Raw genomic sequence first — 16,503 nt, 5'->3', positions numbered from 1 at the left:
TGGATGTGGTCTACCTTGACTTCAGCAAGGCTTTTGTCACCATTTCCCACAGCATTCTCCTCAAGAAACTGACTGCTTGTGGCTTGGACTGGCGTACACTTCATTGGGTTAAAAACTGGCTGGATAGCGGGGCCCAAAGGGTTGTGGTAAATGGAGTCAAATCCAGTTGGAGGCCAGTCACTAGTGGCGTTCCCCAGGGCTTGGTACTGGGGCCAGTCCTCTTTAATATCTTTATCAGTGATCTGGATGAGGGGATCAAGTGCACCCTCAGTAAGTTCGCAGATGACACCAAGTTAGGTGCGTGTGTCGGTCTGCTCGAGGGTAGGAAGGCTCTGCAGGAGGATCTGTATAGGCTGCACCGATGGGCTGAGGTCAACTGTATGAGGTTCAACAAGGCCAAGTGCCGGGTCCTGCACCTGGGGCACAACAACCCCAAGCAGAGCTACAGGCTGGGAGAGGAGTGGTTGGAAAGCTGCCAGGCGGAGAAGGACCTGGGAGTATTGGTGGATAGTCGGCTGAATATGAGCCAGCAGTGTGCTCAGGTGGCCAAGAAGGCCAACGGCATCCTGGCTTGTATAAGAAGCAGTGTGGCCAGCAGGGCTAGGGAAGTGATTGTCCCCCTGTACTCGGTGAGGCCGCACCTCGAGTACTTACTGTGTTCAGTTTTGGGCCCCTCGCTACAAGAAGGACATGGAGGTGCTTGAGCGAGTCCAGAGAAGGGCAATGAAGCTGGTGAGGGGTCTGGAGAACAAGTCCTATGAGGAGCGGCTGAGGGAGCTGGGGTTGTTCAGCCTGGAGAAAAGGAGGCTTGTGGGCAACCTTATTGCTCTCTATAGGTACATTAAAGGAGGCTGTAGTGAGGTGGGGGTTGGCCTGTTCTCCCACGTGCGTGGTGACAGGACGAGGGGAAATGGGCTAAAGTTGCACCAGGGGATGTTTAGGTTGGATATTAGGAAAAAATTCTTTACAGAAAGGGTTGTTCGGCATTGGAATGGGCTGCCCAGGGAAGTGGTGGAGTCACCACCCCTGGAGGTCTTTAAAAGACATTTAGATGTAGAGCTTAGTGATACGGTTTACTGGAGGACTGGTTAGTGTTAGGTCAGAGGTTGGACTAGGTGATGCTGGAGGTCTCTTCCAACCTAGACGATCCTGTGATCCTGTGATTCTGTGAGCCAGCAATGTGTGCCTGCAGCCCAGAAGGCCAACTATATCCTGGGCTGCACCAACAGAGGGGTGGGCAGCAGGCGGAGAGAGGGGATTGTGCCCCTCTGCTCTGCCCTTGTGAGGCCCCACCTGGGACCCCCAGCACAAGAAGGATGTGGGGCTGTTAGAGCGGGTCCAGAGGAGGGCCACAAAGACGATCACAGATGAGGGCTGGAGCCTGTGTCTTATGAAGAAAGGCTGAGAGAACTGGGGATGTTCAGCCTGGAGAAGGCTCCAGGGAGACCTCATTGTGGCCTTTCAGTACTTAACAGGGTCTTATAAAAAGGACGGAGAAGGACTCTTTACTCAGGTAGATAATTATAGGACAAGGGGGAATGGTCTTAAACCAGAAGAGGATAGACTAGGCATTAGGAGGAAATTCTTCATTGTAGAAAGGTGGTGAGGCACAAGTTTCCCAGAGAAGCTGTGGATGCCTCATCCCTGGAGGTGTTCCAAACCAGGCTGGATAGGACCCTGAGTAACCTGATGTAGTAGGTGGCTTCCCTGCCTATGACAAGGGGGTTGGAGTTAGATGACCTTTAAGTTCCCTTCGAACCTGAGCCATTCTATGTTTCTATGAGGAGTGAATGTATCTTCAGCTTTTTTTGTATATAATGTCATGAAACCAAATCTGTCAGAAATTCTTACTGTCCTTTGAAAAATTTTTAAATGCAGCTACAAGCACAATACATACAACGCATGGCAACCTTCTGAACAATTGACAGAATTCAAGATTTCCTTGATTTTATGCTGGGCAAGGATGTTTAGTTCTGTAATAGCTTTCTATTGACAAGTAGACAGACTTAGGTAGTTTTTAGGTACTGGAATGTCTTTATATGTATTTTATACCATTGAAAGTCAAACAAACTACAAAGAACATACACTAGATTTTTATTTTATTTTATTTATTAATCAATAAAGCACATGGAATAACTTTACAGGAAAAAACTGTGCAGAATGCTGTGATTTCTTTCTTTAACAAAAAATTCCATCTGATTCCTGGTAAGAGGCATAATTAACAGAGGCATACTCTCATTCTCTTGCTCTGCTTTTATTTATTTATTGTTTGAATTGCATCATCTATACAGTACTTAATCCAGGAAAATAAAATAATTAGACAATGTGGAATTCATTAGATAAGCCTGATCCTAAGTCCAGCCTCTTTTTCCCACATGAGAAGATGAAAACCCTTGGCTCCAGTTGGTAGATTCCCCTGACACAAGCCCTGAAGAAGAGGTACATTGTGCCTGAAGGAACTCAGCACAGGCAGTGTACTACTGATCTCAGGCATGGGCTCAGGAAAAGTGGCTGGTATCTTGGCAAGGGCTCAAGATACAGAGCGAGGATGACAGTAGCATAAGCAGCAGCTCAGGGAGATTGCTCTAACGTAGATGCTGTCTGCCAAGTCTTGTAAAATCATATAGGGAACTGACAACCTCTACAACAGCCTCGGACTGAAGCAGGAGCAATGGTTTAAAGCTTTGCTATGCTATAGAAACATAGATTCTCCATTACCTTGCTCTAACATTAGCTACTTCAGTGCTGAAATTAGGAACAGACCTGGGCCAGATTTCTTCCATTGCTTAAGCTCAGGTTATACACCCAATTCATTACATTTTTTTATGGGCTTTTATTTGAATAACAAAAATGTTTATCTTGCTAATAGTTAGAATCACATTACAAGCCTAATGTATCTTTTTATAGGAATAAAACAGATTACATGCTTTACTGATATTTTTGGTGCCTGCTAAATTTCAATGAGATGTTCCTGATGTTTGAAATAGTGATTTCAGTAGGCTTTTCTGCTGTGAGAAGCAGCAAAAGTGAGAAGCAGTAAAAATACTGCTCTTGCAGTGCTGTGGAAAGATTCTATGTATAAAAATAGTGATTTCACTAATGTAGCCTGTGTAAGAGTAATGTGCTACAGTGGTATCCCCTTTACTTACTTATATTTTAAATAGATATTACAATTAAGCTTCTGATAATAGGTCAAATGTGAAAAGGGAGAAAGCATCATGAGAAACAGAATAGCAGTGTGGTTATAAGAAGCTTCCTACTGTTTTTACAGTGCAAAGCAAGGCTAAAAAGAATGGGACAACAATCTCAAACATACTTTGCATTGATAAAATACGTATTTTTGTGTACAAGTTAGGGAAACAGACTGTTCTATTGACTTATATTTTAAAACAGGCTGGTGCTTTAAAATAAGACATGAAATATCATCAGAAAAAGTACAAGGCTTGGTTTATCAGATTACCATAACTAAAAAGTGAAACAAACAAAAGGTATGCTGCATAAAAATGATGTGTGACATGAATTAACTTAGAGTGATTAATTTTATGAAGCCAGGAAAAATGACCTAATGGTTAACAAACTGGGTGAATAATAATAAATACAAGTATTTCCTTTACTACCATAGACTGTATGTGTGCATAGGTGAGTCACAACTTTTTCATAATTGTTCCTCCACAAAACCATATTAGGATAATAGCATTGTTATGTCTTTACAGAGATACTATAAGGAAAAAACAAAACAAAACAAAATATAAGCACATTTTTAATTCTAAGACATTCAGATTTTGTGCTGACACGTGCCATTTAATTCCTCCAAACAAATTGGCAAAATTATACTTAAAAAATAAAAAATAAAACTTGCATCTCACACTGACTGAAAACACTGTTGGAAATATTAATTTATCATCTTTGTTCAACAGCCGGATTTTTGCATTCCTCTGAGGACAATTTAAATCACATGATAAATGAAGCAGTGATCCTACCTACAACAATTCTGCCTCATTTTTTGCTTCCACTGAAGCTTTTACTCTGTGCTCAGAACCAGGGCAGCACATCTTGTATCCACTGGGGTCAGGCATGCTTGTAAGCACGCAGCTGAGCCCATCAGGTAAGCCCACTGACTCTGTGGCTCTCCCAGGCTCCTCACGGTGTTCTTGCAGAATGCTTTGCCCTCTCCTCTGAGTCTTGCTGCTTTCAGCAGAACATTTGTTATGAAACAATCACCTTTCCCACAGGCAGAAGGAGAAGTTACAAACACATTCAAAGGTAATCTTACTTGATGCATTAACATAAATCTCAGCCTTTCCCAATAACTACTCTCTAATTTAGGAACTAAATAGAAGGTACTTAAGAGTGACAGCATCTTTTAAACAATGAAGCACCTTCTGGCACATTTCCAGAGTTGTACTTGCCAGCATGTTCAACCCAAGCTATGGTCTCTTAAAGAAGAAAAAAGTCTTCACTAAATGTATTAAAAGAATAAAAAGATCGTTATAAAATATATTATTGCTTTTTAAGCTGTTACTATAAAGTCAGTAGAGCGTATATGATAAAATAAAACCTTTTGAAAACTGCAATGATTTTTTTTTTTTTCATTCCAATGAAATTTGTACCAACAAGAGGAACAAATTATCCTGGTTTCCTTGGCAAGGCAAAGGCATTTCCACAAATGAGGACATCTTACAGAAGTGCTCTTCAACATTTTCTGATCTATTGGCAATCGATATTGAGTCACATCATGCTGAGACAACATTGCACTTTGCCTGCAGGCCTCCATTTTCTTGTTAGTTTTGTGTGACTGCAAGTAAAGTAGGAAGCTCTTATGGACAATGTATAGCCAAGAGCTGCAGAGAGAAATACTTGTAGAAGGAAAACAAGTGTGTGAAAGAAGAAAGGAGGAAGTTTCCTGTTAAGCTGACTAGTCTAAATAGGTTTAAAGAAATATTTTGCTATCTACAGTTCAGTGTATTCTTATATAAATTTTTAATCCTTATCACAAAATAAACATCATTTGTTAAGTGCTTATTTAGTATAGAAATTCTTCATTAATTTTTAAATTCCCAAGTAACAAAGATGAGGTGTGACTTACACTACTAGAAGAAGCTTGCCAGTGCTAAATTTATCTGTGCTCTTTTGTTAATTATTATTTTTTACACATTAAACTCATTGGATTAAATAGCTACACAACAACTGTACAGTGACAGTTTATGAAGCACCCTCCTGGCTACTCCAAGATATACAGCAAGAGTCAAACTTTCAGGGTACCTCTAAACATTTTCTGCATAAATACGGACATTTCAATCTGCAGACACAATTGTGCCTCTGCTTATTTGTGTACAGTGTGCAATTAGTTGGGCTTGAATGTTTTGTGCATACATTTCTAGGTCTGCCAAAAATCTGTTTGAACTTCAAACAGTTACATGATTTAATGGATCTATCTTTACCGGTCCTCTTGAAAATAAAAGTTTCTTTCTTGGAGTTTCCTGGGTTCTAGTGGACACGCTAAAATAGTTGAATGAGAAGTCCATGCAGAACACCCAAAGTTCTGCAGGTATTTCTATCTTCTGAATTTTCATTACCTCAGTTGCCATATAATATTTGGTGCATTCTCGAAGTTTGAATCTTCTGCTTTGTGAACTGACAGCCCATAAAATGGAGAAAATTTTGAATATAACACTTTTTTCCCTTTGAAAATCGTAAGTTGATAAAAACAGTGGGACTGCTACATACAAACTGACTTGTTGCATAATGTGGGATGAAAAAGGATTCCACATGTATATGCATATAAAAATATGATTAGGCGCTTTTCATATTAAAAACCTTAGCATCTTTGAACTCAGTTACTCTCCAAAAATGAGTAACACTTGAAAATATGTCCTTGAGTATCACAAAATGACATAAGGCTGTTTATTCTTTCTTTGCATCATTCACCTGTGCACTTGATTTGCTTGCTTGATGTTCTGCTTGCTGTCTTTTAAATGCACCAGAGTTTAGAAAACATTGTAGCCCTTGCATATATACCTAAGTTTTTAATTTTACAGTCACATTTTTGAGGCAGACCTGAAAAAATGTGTTGTTTTTTTTTTTTTTCCCCTCATTTTTCCATTTTCTTCTTTAGAGGTCTCTTGAAAAATCCAGCCTGCAGGAGAGAAAAATGCAAATAAAGAACTACTCAAAGCACACAACTCAAAGCACATTGGTAGCATTCATACTCTAAATTCTTGTTACTACTTCACACTTGCAGTGCAGTAAAAAGTCATTTAATATTTTATCAGTGAAGTACAACCCTTTAGGTTTTCCTTTCCAGGAAAATATACAATGAGTGATTGCTGAATCATTGTTATTCTCACATAATGTCAAAGACTAAAATGCTTAATAATAGTTGGTCTTCAGTTGAATAAATAATAATTTATGCTTGTCAATTTTTTCAAGGCATAATGAATGTTGAAATATATACATATATATAAACTGTAGCTTAAATATAACTTGAATATTTAGCTTGGAAAAGAGTGCCCACTTGTGGCAATACTTACACCACAGGCCTAGCATTCCTTGTACAAAGAGAACACCTGGACACATCCAGCCAAAGCTAAAGCAAAAAACCTTATGGCTCTAAAATCTCTATTTAATTTTATTTCCATCACATTGTTATGTATACAACTCTACAGGCTTTAATCAGAAAGCATAGCATGTCACACTTCGGAAGAATGTGCTGTTATTAGTTATTTTGTTTTTTCTACAAGATTTCATTCTTCCTATTGGCTAATATTAGTGTCCATGAGGTTCTAGTTATAGAACATGACACAGAATTTATGTATATTTCTTTATTATATGTATATTTATGTATATTACTTTATTTTCATGAAGAGACGGATGTGCAGCTTACCTTCCACAAAGCAAATATAAGCAGTGCAAGAATTAAGAGTCCAGCGAAGATACTGAGGAGGATAACCCATAAGGGGACTGAACCAGGTGGGAGTTCTTTCGAAATCTTAATCATGGTCTACAAAGTGTTCAGAATGTAAGCAATAAATGACATTCTACAATAATAAATAATTCTAAAATAACAACAGAGCAGCATGACTTTTATTAGTAAACACTGATTTTCCAGGGTCTCGCTTTGTGAGGAACGGCCCTGCTATTAGTCAGTAGTGATTTTTATGAAGAACTCAGAACCAAAAATATGGGTAGTTAAAATGAATGTTAAGGAGTTTGTTCAGTATATTCTTCATCACTCAATGCCTGCCTCCCTGAAAGATGACAGTGATTAGCAAGCTTAGTATAAAAGGCTGTGGGGACACTAATTTAATTTTAAAGAAGGCTTAGCTAGCGTAAACTGAACTGAAATATGGAACATTCAAATTTTAAATGGAAGTGATGATATAGTGAATTTGAATTATTTTAACTTAAGAGTTTATTAAAGAGACAACTTCATAGTTCAAAAACATTAAAGATACAGATACAAACACAGATATTCAACTTGAAATTATGTCTTTATCTACAAGCCTCTCACCTCTGTTTTTGCCCCAGGATTGTATTTCAACCTGTCACTTAAAAGACATGCCTGGATATAGTATCATTTAATAGTTGACTTGTGAGATCTGCATTCCAAAAATATTTTACACAAGATCTAATTCTCATTGTCTGTTATTTTGCTATGAATTGAGGGATATTAACAGTAATAACACATAATAACATTTAAAAATGTACACTGTAGTAAATAAACCCCTGCATGTACAAGTCATCACAGAAAAGCAGTGCATTAGCCACTATAAACCTCTTGGAATTTCTCTTGGAATAGAATGTATTCAAGGATAAATAGCAAATCAAAAGAAATTGAAGACATTTATTTCTTTTTATATCTGATATCTCTGCTATAGCATTACATACAAGTTCCTGTTAATAGCCCATGAATAAACAACTATAGATTTTAATAGCAACTCATTAGTGAAATGTTGTTTCAGATGTAGCATACAAGAAAATAACCATGAAAATTTCTGGAAAATAAAATATACTGTTTCAAATATATGTCTTGGTTAATGGAGTGGAAAGAAATAATAAATAAATCAATAATAAAGAAAATACATGTACAATGTACAAAGTAGGATCACTTGACCAAGGACAGCTTTTTTACCCAGGTACATTGGTGGGTTAAGAGAATTTCAGTATAATTAGCTGTCTAATTCTGACATTTTCTACGGTAATGTGAAATCACTTATTTGTATTTAGAGTAGGATAGTAAACTACAACAGATAGTGATCGATTCACTAGAAATGAATGACTGAATAATTCAGTAGCAGAATAAATCCTATGAAGAGTAAATCCATGAATTATCATGTTATTACCTCTAGTTTTTGGTGGTCATTTCTCAAAATCAGTGATGAGTTTTCGCTCCTAAGTAAGGCTTTCACAACAAGGGTTAAACTGTGAATAGTTGCCTGGAAGAAGAAAGAAATGTCAATGGTTTGTATTAGGTATCTTGAAGCAGAAAGTTTTGCAGAAATATGAAGGCTAAGAGCAAAACATAAAGCTAAAGTTTTGGGAGTGATGTTGAAAAGGTCTGTGTATGGAAGTCAGCAAAGCAGCTTGTGCATGACACCTTCAGCATGCACATCACTGTTTGCAGGATCAGAGATTTCATAGAAATACTGCTTAATCCTGGAATAGTACTTTGGCCACAGGGACAGATTCAGGCTTTCTAAAATTCTCCTGTATCTTCTAACTTGCCCAGTTATTTTTCATAGAAAGACAAGACACAAAGCAGGAACTCAACTCAGTATCCTATAGTATTCTAGACCTGTGAGGTCTTTCCAGGTAAAAACTTAAAAAATATGTTTCTATATATCCCTTTTTATATCTGCTGAATTATAATTTGTGGATGGTTAACCAACTAATAAAAAAGACCATTGATACAGAATAAGTAAGGGTTGTCTTTCTAATGTGTTTTAAATTTCATGCTAAGTATTACAAAGATAATAAAAGAGATCAAAATTAATTTTGCAGAAATATAAAAAAGCAAGATGAACAATTCAAAATAACAGAGAACCATGCAGAGTTAAAAAATATTTAAGATGTAAGTTCAAACATTAAAGAGAGTGGCTTAAGATTTTCAAACTTTCAGATGAGATTTACTTACTTTAATGATGGTAGGCTTCCACACTCTCAATGAAACATTCACTTGTGATATGTCAGATGGGACCAGGGCACAGTTAATAGATGCACAGCTGTATGTATCACAGTCCTGTTTAAAAGTCAACAGTGTGAATTAACAGTAACAGATTTTTCACGTTATTAAAGTAAAACCAGTTAAGCTTATTATGTATGCAAATCATAGCCTTGCTGTGATATCAGTCCAAGATTAGTATAAATTACTAGGGCTTTTTGTGCAAAAACTACACTGCAGTAGGCAATTAATTGAGATATTCATGCTGTGGTAGAACAGTCCCAGTTTTTGCAATCTCTTAGCCTTGAGGAATCTTGGTTTCTGTAGCTATGCAACAAAAGGCATCATTAGAGTTCCCTAAACGAGGCACAGCCTGTAACTGCAGGAAGTTTTCTGCCAATACACCTATGTCTTCTCTACAGTGTTTCTTAAACTTTTCTCTTTGTGGAAAGATGAATCTTTCAAGCAAGGCAGGAGAACTTAGGTATCTTTATATAGATCTAATAGATATATATCTAATACAGAAGGTGAGATTTACTCAGCTGTCAGAAGTAATTATAGTAAATAATTAAATAACAGGAAATAATTAAAGATACCTTTTATGGCTATTAAACTGATTTTCCATAGGATGCAGCATAAGAGAAGATTTTGTATATTAATTGTAGAAATACTCAGCTCAAACACCTGGATCTAGGATGAATTACATATACTATTAGTAGGCTTACCATAATTGTATCCTTTGTAGGTTCTTTTATTTTTGGCAACACAAACGGTTTTCCAGAGCTGATTTTTAAGGGATCTACAGGGTAACTAGATCGGCAGATGGCATTCTGTTAGCAGAAAAAGAAAAGAAAAGAAAATCTTATTGCTCGAATATTCAACATGTTACTAATAAAAGCTCTTGGAAACAAGCCAACTTTAAAAATATTTATTGTTTTTTTTTTAATGTAAAAAATAATAATATTTAATAACATCAACTAACTGTACCAAGCAGCTAAATGCAATAAAACTTCATACTGCAAGAGTGCTGAAGAGCAAGTTAGGATGGTATAGGTACTGAAGTATCATTAAGCAAACAACAAATGAGCTTTTTATGAGATAATTTAACCTAAGCTCTATCCAGCTACTTAAACATCTGTAGAAGCAAACAAGAACTTCCTGTAAGTTGACTGCCTTGAGTTCAATAGCCAACCAGCAAGAGCTGGCTATTATGGGAACTAAATAGCTTTTGCACGGGGATCCACAGCTCTTCTGCCTTAGCAAGCAGACAGGTTAACTGCAGGTTTCAGGAGCTCCTGTTATGCTGCCAAGGGAGGGAAAGGTGCTGTGGTACTACTGGCCTTTCATGGCTCCTTCAAAGGCAACTGAGAAATCCTTTTCCTTTGCAGGGAAGAGAGGTGAGCTTTCTCCTCCTTTTTTTTTTTTTTTTTTTTTTTTTTTCCAGTCCAGGATATTTACTTTCTGATTACAATGAAGATGGATTGCAATCCCCTGCAGTGCACTTTGGCACACCACTGTCACTAGGGTGTAGCTAACAGTAGATGAATTATACCCATAGAAAAATGCAGATCTGTGAATGCGTGTGTAAGCTCAGGTCAAATGTGGTCACTGGTTAGAATGAAGAAATTTAAAAAGTCAGAACTTCCTTGCATTCTAAGCATGAAATATTTTGATTTTGTTTTGTTTTAAAGTCAACCTTGAACTTTCATTTAGATCTTTCATTCATCTTGTTTTTCAGTGGTGCAATACCTCACACCTAAGTGAAATATTTGGGAAGAGGTGTGGTTCTGAAGGAAAAGATGAAAAGGAAAAAAAAAAAAAAGTGGGTTCACTTAGTGCTCAGCCATCCAATTATTGATATAGCTCTAGTTTTATTGTTTTGCTGGAATTGTGATATCCTCCAGCTGCTCTCGAGGAGTGAAACAGAAAAACTAATCACCCTCAAATACAGTGAAGAGCATTTGAAAGGTGTGACCTATTACCCCTTCAGGATGTCACAGCTCCCCAGACAAGGAAGAATCCAGAGGGTTGCTAGCGCCAGGGAGCAGATATACAGGAAAGCTAATTTCAGTAACAGAAAGAAGAGGATTGTACAGGAGACTGAGCTCTATATTCAAATAGCAGGGCTACAGCATTATCAGTAAGCGCTGCTAATAATGGAGATAATCAGTGGCTCAAAAAAGAGTCCTGTCCCTCATATCTCAAGCTGGACTCCTAATAACATGGCAATGTATCATATTAAAAATATTATATTCCAATTATTGTTCAAAGTTGTTTTAAACTTGCTAATTTGCTTTTAAGAAAATTTGCATTTCTGTCTTCCTGTGAACACCACAAACATTAAAAACACCACCATCTTGCCTTTCAGACTACAAGCAACAACTACTTTGAAGTAATACAAAACCCAAAATGTTTGCAGTTCTTTACACTAAAAAGTTTAAAAGTTACGATAATAATAAAAATACAAATTGTTAGCTTACCTGGGAATGTGACAATGCAGTAAGGTAGAGAAGAGTGTTCTTAGCAGATGTTACATCGGGAAATAGGATTTGCAGCGTAAGGTTTGGCATTGGGAAGTGTTCACCTTTTTCAATCTATAAGAAACAAGAAAAATGTTTTGATTAGTATTTTCCTTACTTTATTGGTATTTAATTACACTTTTTTCCTTCTCTATATTTTTTTCTGTCTTTTTTTTGTTGAACATTTTTACAGTCTGTCACACAAAAAGTGGTATGATGAACTCTTACTTTTTCCCCCTTCTTACCACTCAGGTAAACTGCTTGCAGAGATAAGTTATGCTTATGAGATCATAAAAGGTATGCTATGCAGTCCGCCAGCTCTCTTACGTATTCAGAGAACATGTATTTTGAAAAGAGATGAACAATATCTAAAAAAACATACACAAAACCCCTCAGGATTACTGGATTTAAAATTTTAGACTAAAAGAAGTAGTCAGGTAAAACACTGTAGGTGGGATAAAAAATATAATAACTTTTGTCTTTGCTGCTTAGTGAGAGCAAGAACAATGGGCTTTTCCCATTTTTTATAGATAGAAAGCTGGTTCAGAGACTTTTGTCTTCTGTATATGGGACTCTTGTTCAGCTTTGGATTTGGAAACAACGATGCCCTCAGTTAAACTAAATTCGGTCCTACTGCAACTTGAGGTTGGGCTTCTACTCCATTACATATCTTTCCCAAGTGATTTTGGATTGCAGTATTCATTCCATTGTGAAGAAAGTGTTCTTGGAGCATGCCATATGCCTTTTTTTCAGAGCTGACCGGATTTTGGAAATATCTGTTCTAAACTGTAATGGATGTAGGGCAAGTTCTCATTTATTAGCATATGCAGCAGCTATAAAACCCACTGGAATTACTCCACAGGATACGGACCACTCTGAGACCCTGTGACTCACTTTATTTTACAGCAAGCAAGAAAAAAACTGTTAAACAATGTAGAAGGTTTAACATATTGCATAAAATGAAACTACTTAAGTAACATTGATTGATTCAAACTAAATGAAAAAATATATGGTTTTAATTGTGTCTTACCCTATAATGCAGAGTAACTTCATCCCCAATCTGCTCTGTTGTGTTAATAGCAGTAGGGATGGTATCATTTGCAGCAATTATAACATGGTGTTCTTTGAAAACACTGCAGATTTAAAAACAGAAAAAATAAGAACAAAACTTCATAAAAACTGTAGTGAGTGAATTATTTTTGTTAAGCGCACTGCTGCTTCTACTAATTTTCTGAAAAGTGTTCACTTTTTATCGTGTACATTTCAAATGCTGTGTTCAATTAAAACAAGGAAATGAGTAAATATTGCCTGTGCAGTTCCTTATTCTAAGAACTGAACACTTGAAATGCATCCAAAATGAACTTACACACGCACACCATGCCCTGTAATTCTATTGGTAGTATTTATGACGTTTTTCAGGGATGGAATTTAACTGAATTTAACTGGAATTTAACAGGGATGGAATTTAGCTGGGGTAGTTTAGTCTGGATAAGAGGAGGCTCTGGGGAGACCTTATTGCTCTCTACAATGGCCTGAAAGGAAGTTGCAGGGAGCTGGATGTCAGCCTCTTCTTGCAGATAACTAGCAACAGGACTAGAGGACATGGCCTCAAGTTGTACCAGGGGAGGTTTAGGTTGGAAATTGGAAGAAATTTCTTCTCAGAAAGGCTAGTCAGGCATTGGAATGGGTTGCCCAGGGAGGTGATGGAGTCACCATCCCTGTGGGTGTTCAAGGAAAGTTTGGATGTGGTTTAGTGGGTGATATTGGTGGTAGGGGGTTGGTCAGACCAGATAATGTTGGAGGTCTTTTTCAGGCTTAATGATTCTATGATTTTATGAATTCCAGCTATTTCTGAAAGTACTGTATAAGACCTGCATTAAAGCTTATATCTGAACTGTTAGAAACAACTTTCTGTGAATCTAAAATTAATGCTAATTTTCGAAGCTGGGGATCAGACACTATACCATGCAACATTACATTAATACAAAGTTGTGGCTGTCAGAAAGCTGAAAGTATTTTCTTTGTTATGTACCTGAAATGCCTTTGAATGAATAGGGCAAAGTACAAGAATCAACAAAAGCTGCTATTGTACTTGAAAGATGCAGACTGAATTTAAATAGATAAAAAGGAGTTGCAGCAAAACGGAGTCATTGTTATCCCTATCTTTTCCTATACCTGCTCTTTCAATGAAGCTTGTTCTTCCTATTCATGAGAAGCTGTTGCTTGCAAATACTGAGTACAGCTTAAGAACAAAGCAATACTATATTGTCTTTGGACATTTGGCATTTACTATGTTAGCAAGCAGAAGTACAGAGAAGCATATGTACCTTACAAATATTAATCCTACTTCATATTTTACTGGAATTGTAACTTGTCCTCTGTTGTCACCCAAGGTCTCAGGTGGTTCTTCACTGTCACTAAAATAAAAACAACATATACAACTTATACCTCGATACTCATCTGCACATGTGACAGGATTACTAGGTGGCAAGGGATATGAAGAAATTGAAATACCTACAGTTCTGAGTGTATGTTTCCAGTTAATTAAAAAATACCTGCGTATTTCCAATTAATTACTATTACCCCAGCAAGGAGGCTGTGGGTGCACAAGAACCAGGACAGCTGACCCAGACTGGCCAAAGGGGTGTCCCACACTGTGTAGTGGCCTACTCAGAAATAAAAGGTAGGGGAAAAGATGGAGAAAGGGGGGACATTGGGAGTGATGGCATTTGTCTTCCCAAGAAATCATTACACATTTTGAGACCTGCTTTCCAAGAAGTGGCCTGTCATCAGGAAGCAGTGGATTCCTTGTTTTGCTTTGCTTGCACGCGTGGCTTTTGCTTTACCTCATAAACTGACCTTATTTCAACCCATGAGTTTTCTCACTCTTATCTTTCTGATTCTCACCCCCATCCCACCTGGGAAGAGTGAGAGAGTGGCTGCGTGGCGCTGAGCTGTCTGCCAGGGCTAAACCACAACAGCCTTGAGGGTTAGAACTTTTTATTTAGCATACAATAAGGTTGCAAAAGAAGAAAACTACTGTGAATTCTGACTCATTTGTGACTTACAGGATCTAGAGACAAGCAGCGATTTGTTCAGTACACTAAGTCCTCGCTGGACAACGTACATCTGCAAAACTGCCAGCTCTACAGACTGTTTAGCCACTTCTAAGTTTAGACATGTCATCCTTGATTTACCATGAAGCAGAAAGCTGTAGAGTTTCCTAAATAAAATCACAAGATAAACAAGCAACAATTGCAACTAACCTTGTTGCATATACATCAACAGTGGCATTTTCCAGAAGATATGATGCGTTGAATTGGAATGATATTTTGAAGGAAATCTGTTTGGAGAAATACATTGCACATTTTAAAAAGTGTTTTTTTTTTTTTTGTTTTGTTTTGTTTTGTTTTGTTTTGTTTTGTTTTTACAAAAAAGGAATTAAAAATATAATAAGGTTTGGACTGACGAAAAATGAGAAAAACTTTGCTACTTTTATTTATGCAATCCTTATTAATATTTTAACCCTTTTCTATGAAGGAATCCACTTTTTTGAATTTGTCCAACAAAAAAAGAAAGAAGTTATCACTTATTAAACATGAGCATCAAATTTTTAGAGCTGAGAAGCCTCCATAAGTCTTAATACATAGTATATTATAAATACAATATGTATTGTTTTCTTAATGCAAAACAATTACTCCTGCAAGCAATTTATTAATTGGATATATTTGAGGAAGAAACACTTCTTTTTCTCCACTGAGGAAGAAACAAAGCATCAAAGCCTGGTAGTTGCAATGGAGATGAGTGGCCTACAGAAGGCTTCTGGAAACTCACATAATATATAATGAAACAACTAGAATTCTGAACAGAATTTACAGTGTAAATAAATGGCTACTAGGTCTCTCAAGAAATCCACACTCATTCTATCTAGGGTAAACCTAACACAATTTGGTGCCATATAAGATTTGAAAAGTCCCAAACAAGTCACTCTGAATAGGGTAAATTTTTTATAAGAACCGAAGTTTTACTATTTGTCACACTAAGGACTTTTGAGCTCAGACTTTTATATTTTATTTAATGGTTACAAATCTTTATTACAAAGTGATACAGAGAAAATTGTCTTAGATATTTCTTCATATTGAAAATAAAGACAGGAAGAGACTTTAAAAAGGAATGTATGAGGGATGCTTATCAGTGAATTGGAGATTAATTTTCAAATGTAAAGGAGGGAATGAAATTTATAGATTTAGGGATCTATAGCTACACACATACTGACAAAGAAAGAAGAAAAAATGAAAAAAATAGAAAATCTGGTGATGGAGTGTTGTGGGCACTGGCTTTGGATAGTATGCTCATTTGGCTTCAGGAAAATAACCACTCATTGACTTCCTGAAAGTTCCATGTACCTGTTCCAGCTTGTGTTTTGGAGGCAATGTAAGAGGACATCACTCCTGACCTTCCCTCTGTTGTGCATCTGTAGAACAGACCTGATAATGATAGGGGAACAGACAAGAAACTAACAGGAAAGAGTTTGTCTTGCTTGCTTGCAATATGATATTTCTCAGATCAATATTAGACTACTTCAGTGAGGCTTAGATGTATATTTTAAAAGGCTAAGTTCAGCTAAAACTCCTTCTCTTTCCTAGCTGAAGATACAGACTCATGACTAGAGAGATTCTAACTGGTACTTGATTTTAAGTGGACCACTTGCTGGAAAAGCCTCTTGGTCTCCACTGAGCAGGGTTGAAACCTTGATGCTTAGCTTTGGCAGATCCAGGTTAGCATCTCCACATGCCAGCTTACTCTCTTTTCAAACAACTGGTT

At 37.0% G+C, this 16,503-nt stretch overlaps 1 protein-coding gene across 2 annotated transcripts in view; it reads right to left on the bottom strand.

The window, feature by feature from the left end:
- Window positions 1-6,070: 6,070 nt before the first annotated feature.
- Window positions 6,071-16,503, bottom strand: part of ITGA1 (integrin subunit alpha 1) — a 74,392-nt gene continuing 63,959 nt past the window's right edge. For both annotated transcript variants that reach the window (XM_068667818.1, XM_068667819.1), the window contains exons 22-30: window positions 14,946-15,022; window positions 14,007-14,096; window positions 12,710-12,812; window positions 11,641-11,754; window positions 9,886-9,990; window positions 9,134-9,238; window positions 8,343-8,435; window positions 6,884-7,000; window positions 6,071-6,136 (exon numbers count right to left, since the gene is read on the bottom strand). In XM_068667818.1, coding sequence (XP_068523919.1) covers window positions 6,092-6,136; window positions 6,884-7,000; window positions 8,343-8,435; window positions 9,134-9,238; window positions 9,886-9,990; window positions 11,641-11,754; window positions 12,710-12,812; window positions 14,007-14,096; window positions 14,946-15,022 — 849 coding nt within the window. In that variant the 3' untranslated portion in view covers window positions 6,071-6,091. The remainder of the gene's footprint in view (window positions 6,137-6,883; window positions 7,001-8,342; window positions 8,436-9,133; window positions 9,239-9,885; window positions 9,991-11,640; window positions 11,755-12,709; window positions 12,813-14,006; window positions 14,097-14,945; window positions 15,023-16,503) is intronic.

Source organism: Anas acuta, chromosome Z (genome assembly GCF_963932015.1).
Source record: "Anas acuta chromosome Z, bAnaAcu1.1, whole genome shotgun sequence".
Classification (NCBI taxonomy): Eukaryota; Metazoa; Chordata; class Aves; order Anseriformes; family Anatidae; genus Anas; species Anas acuta.
Note: the sequence above shows the minus strand (reverse complement) of the source record. Positions and strands in the feature narration are given on the sequence as shown.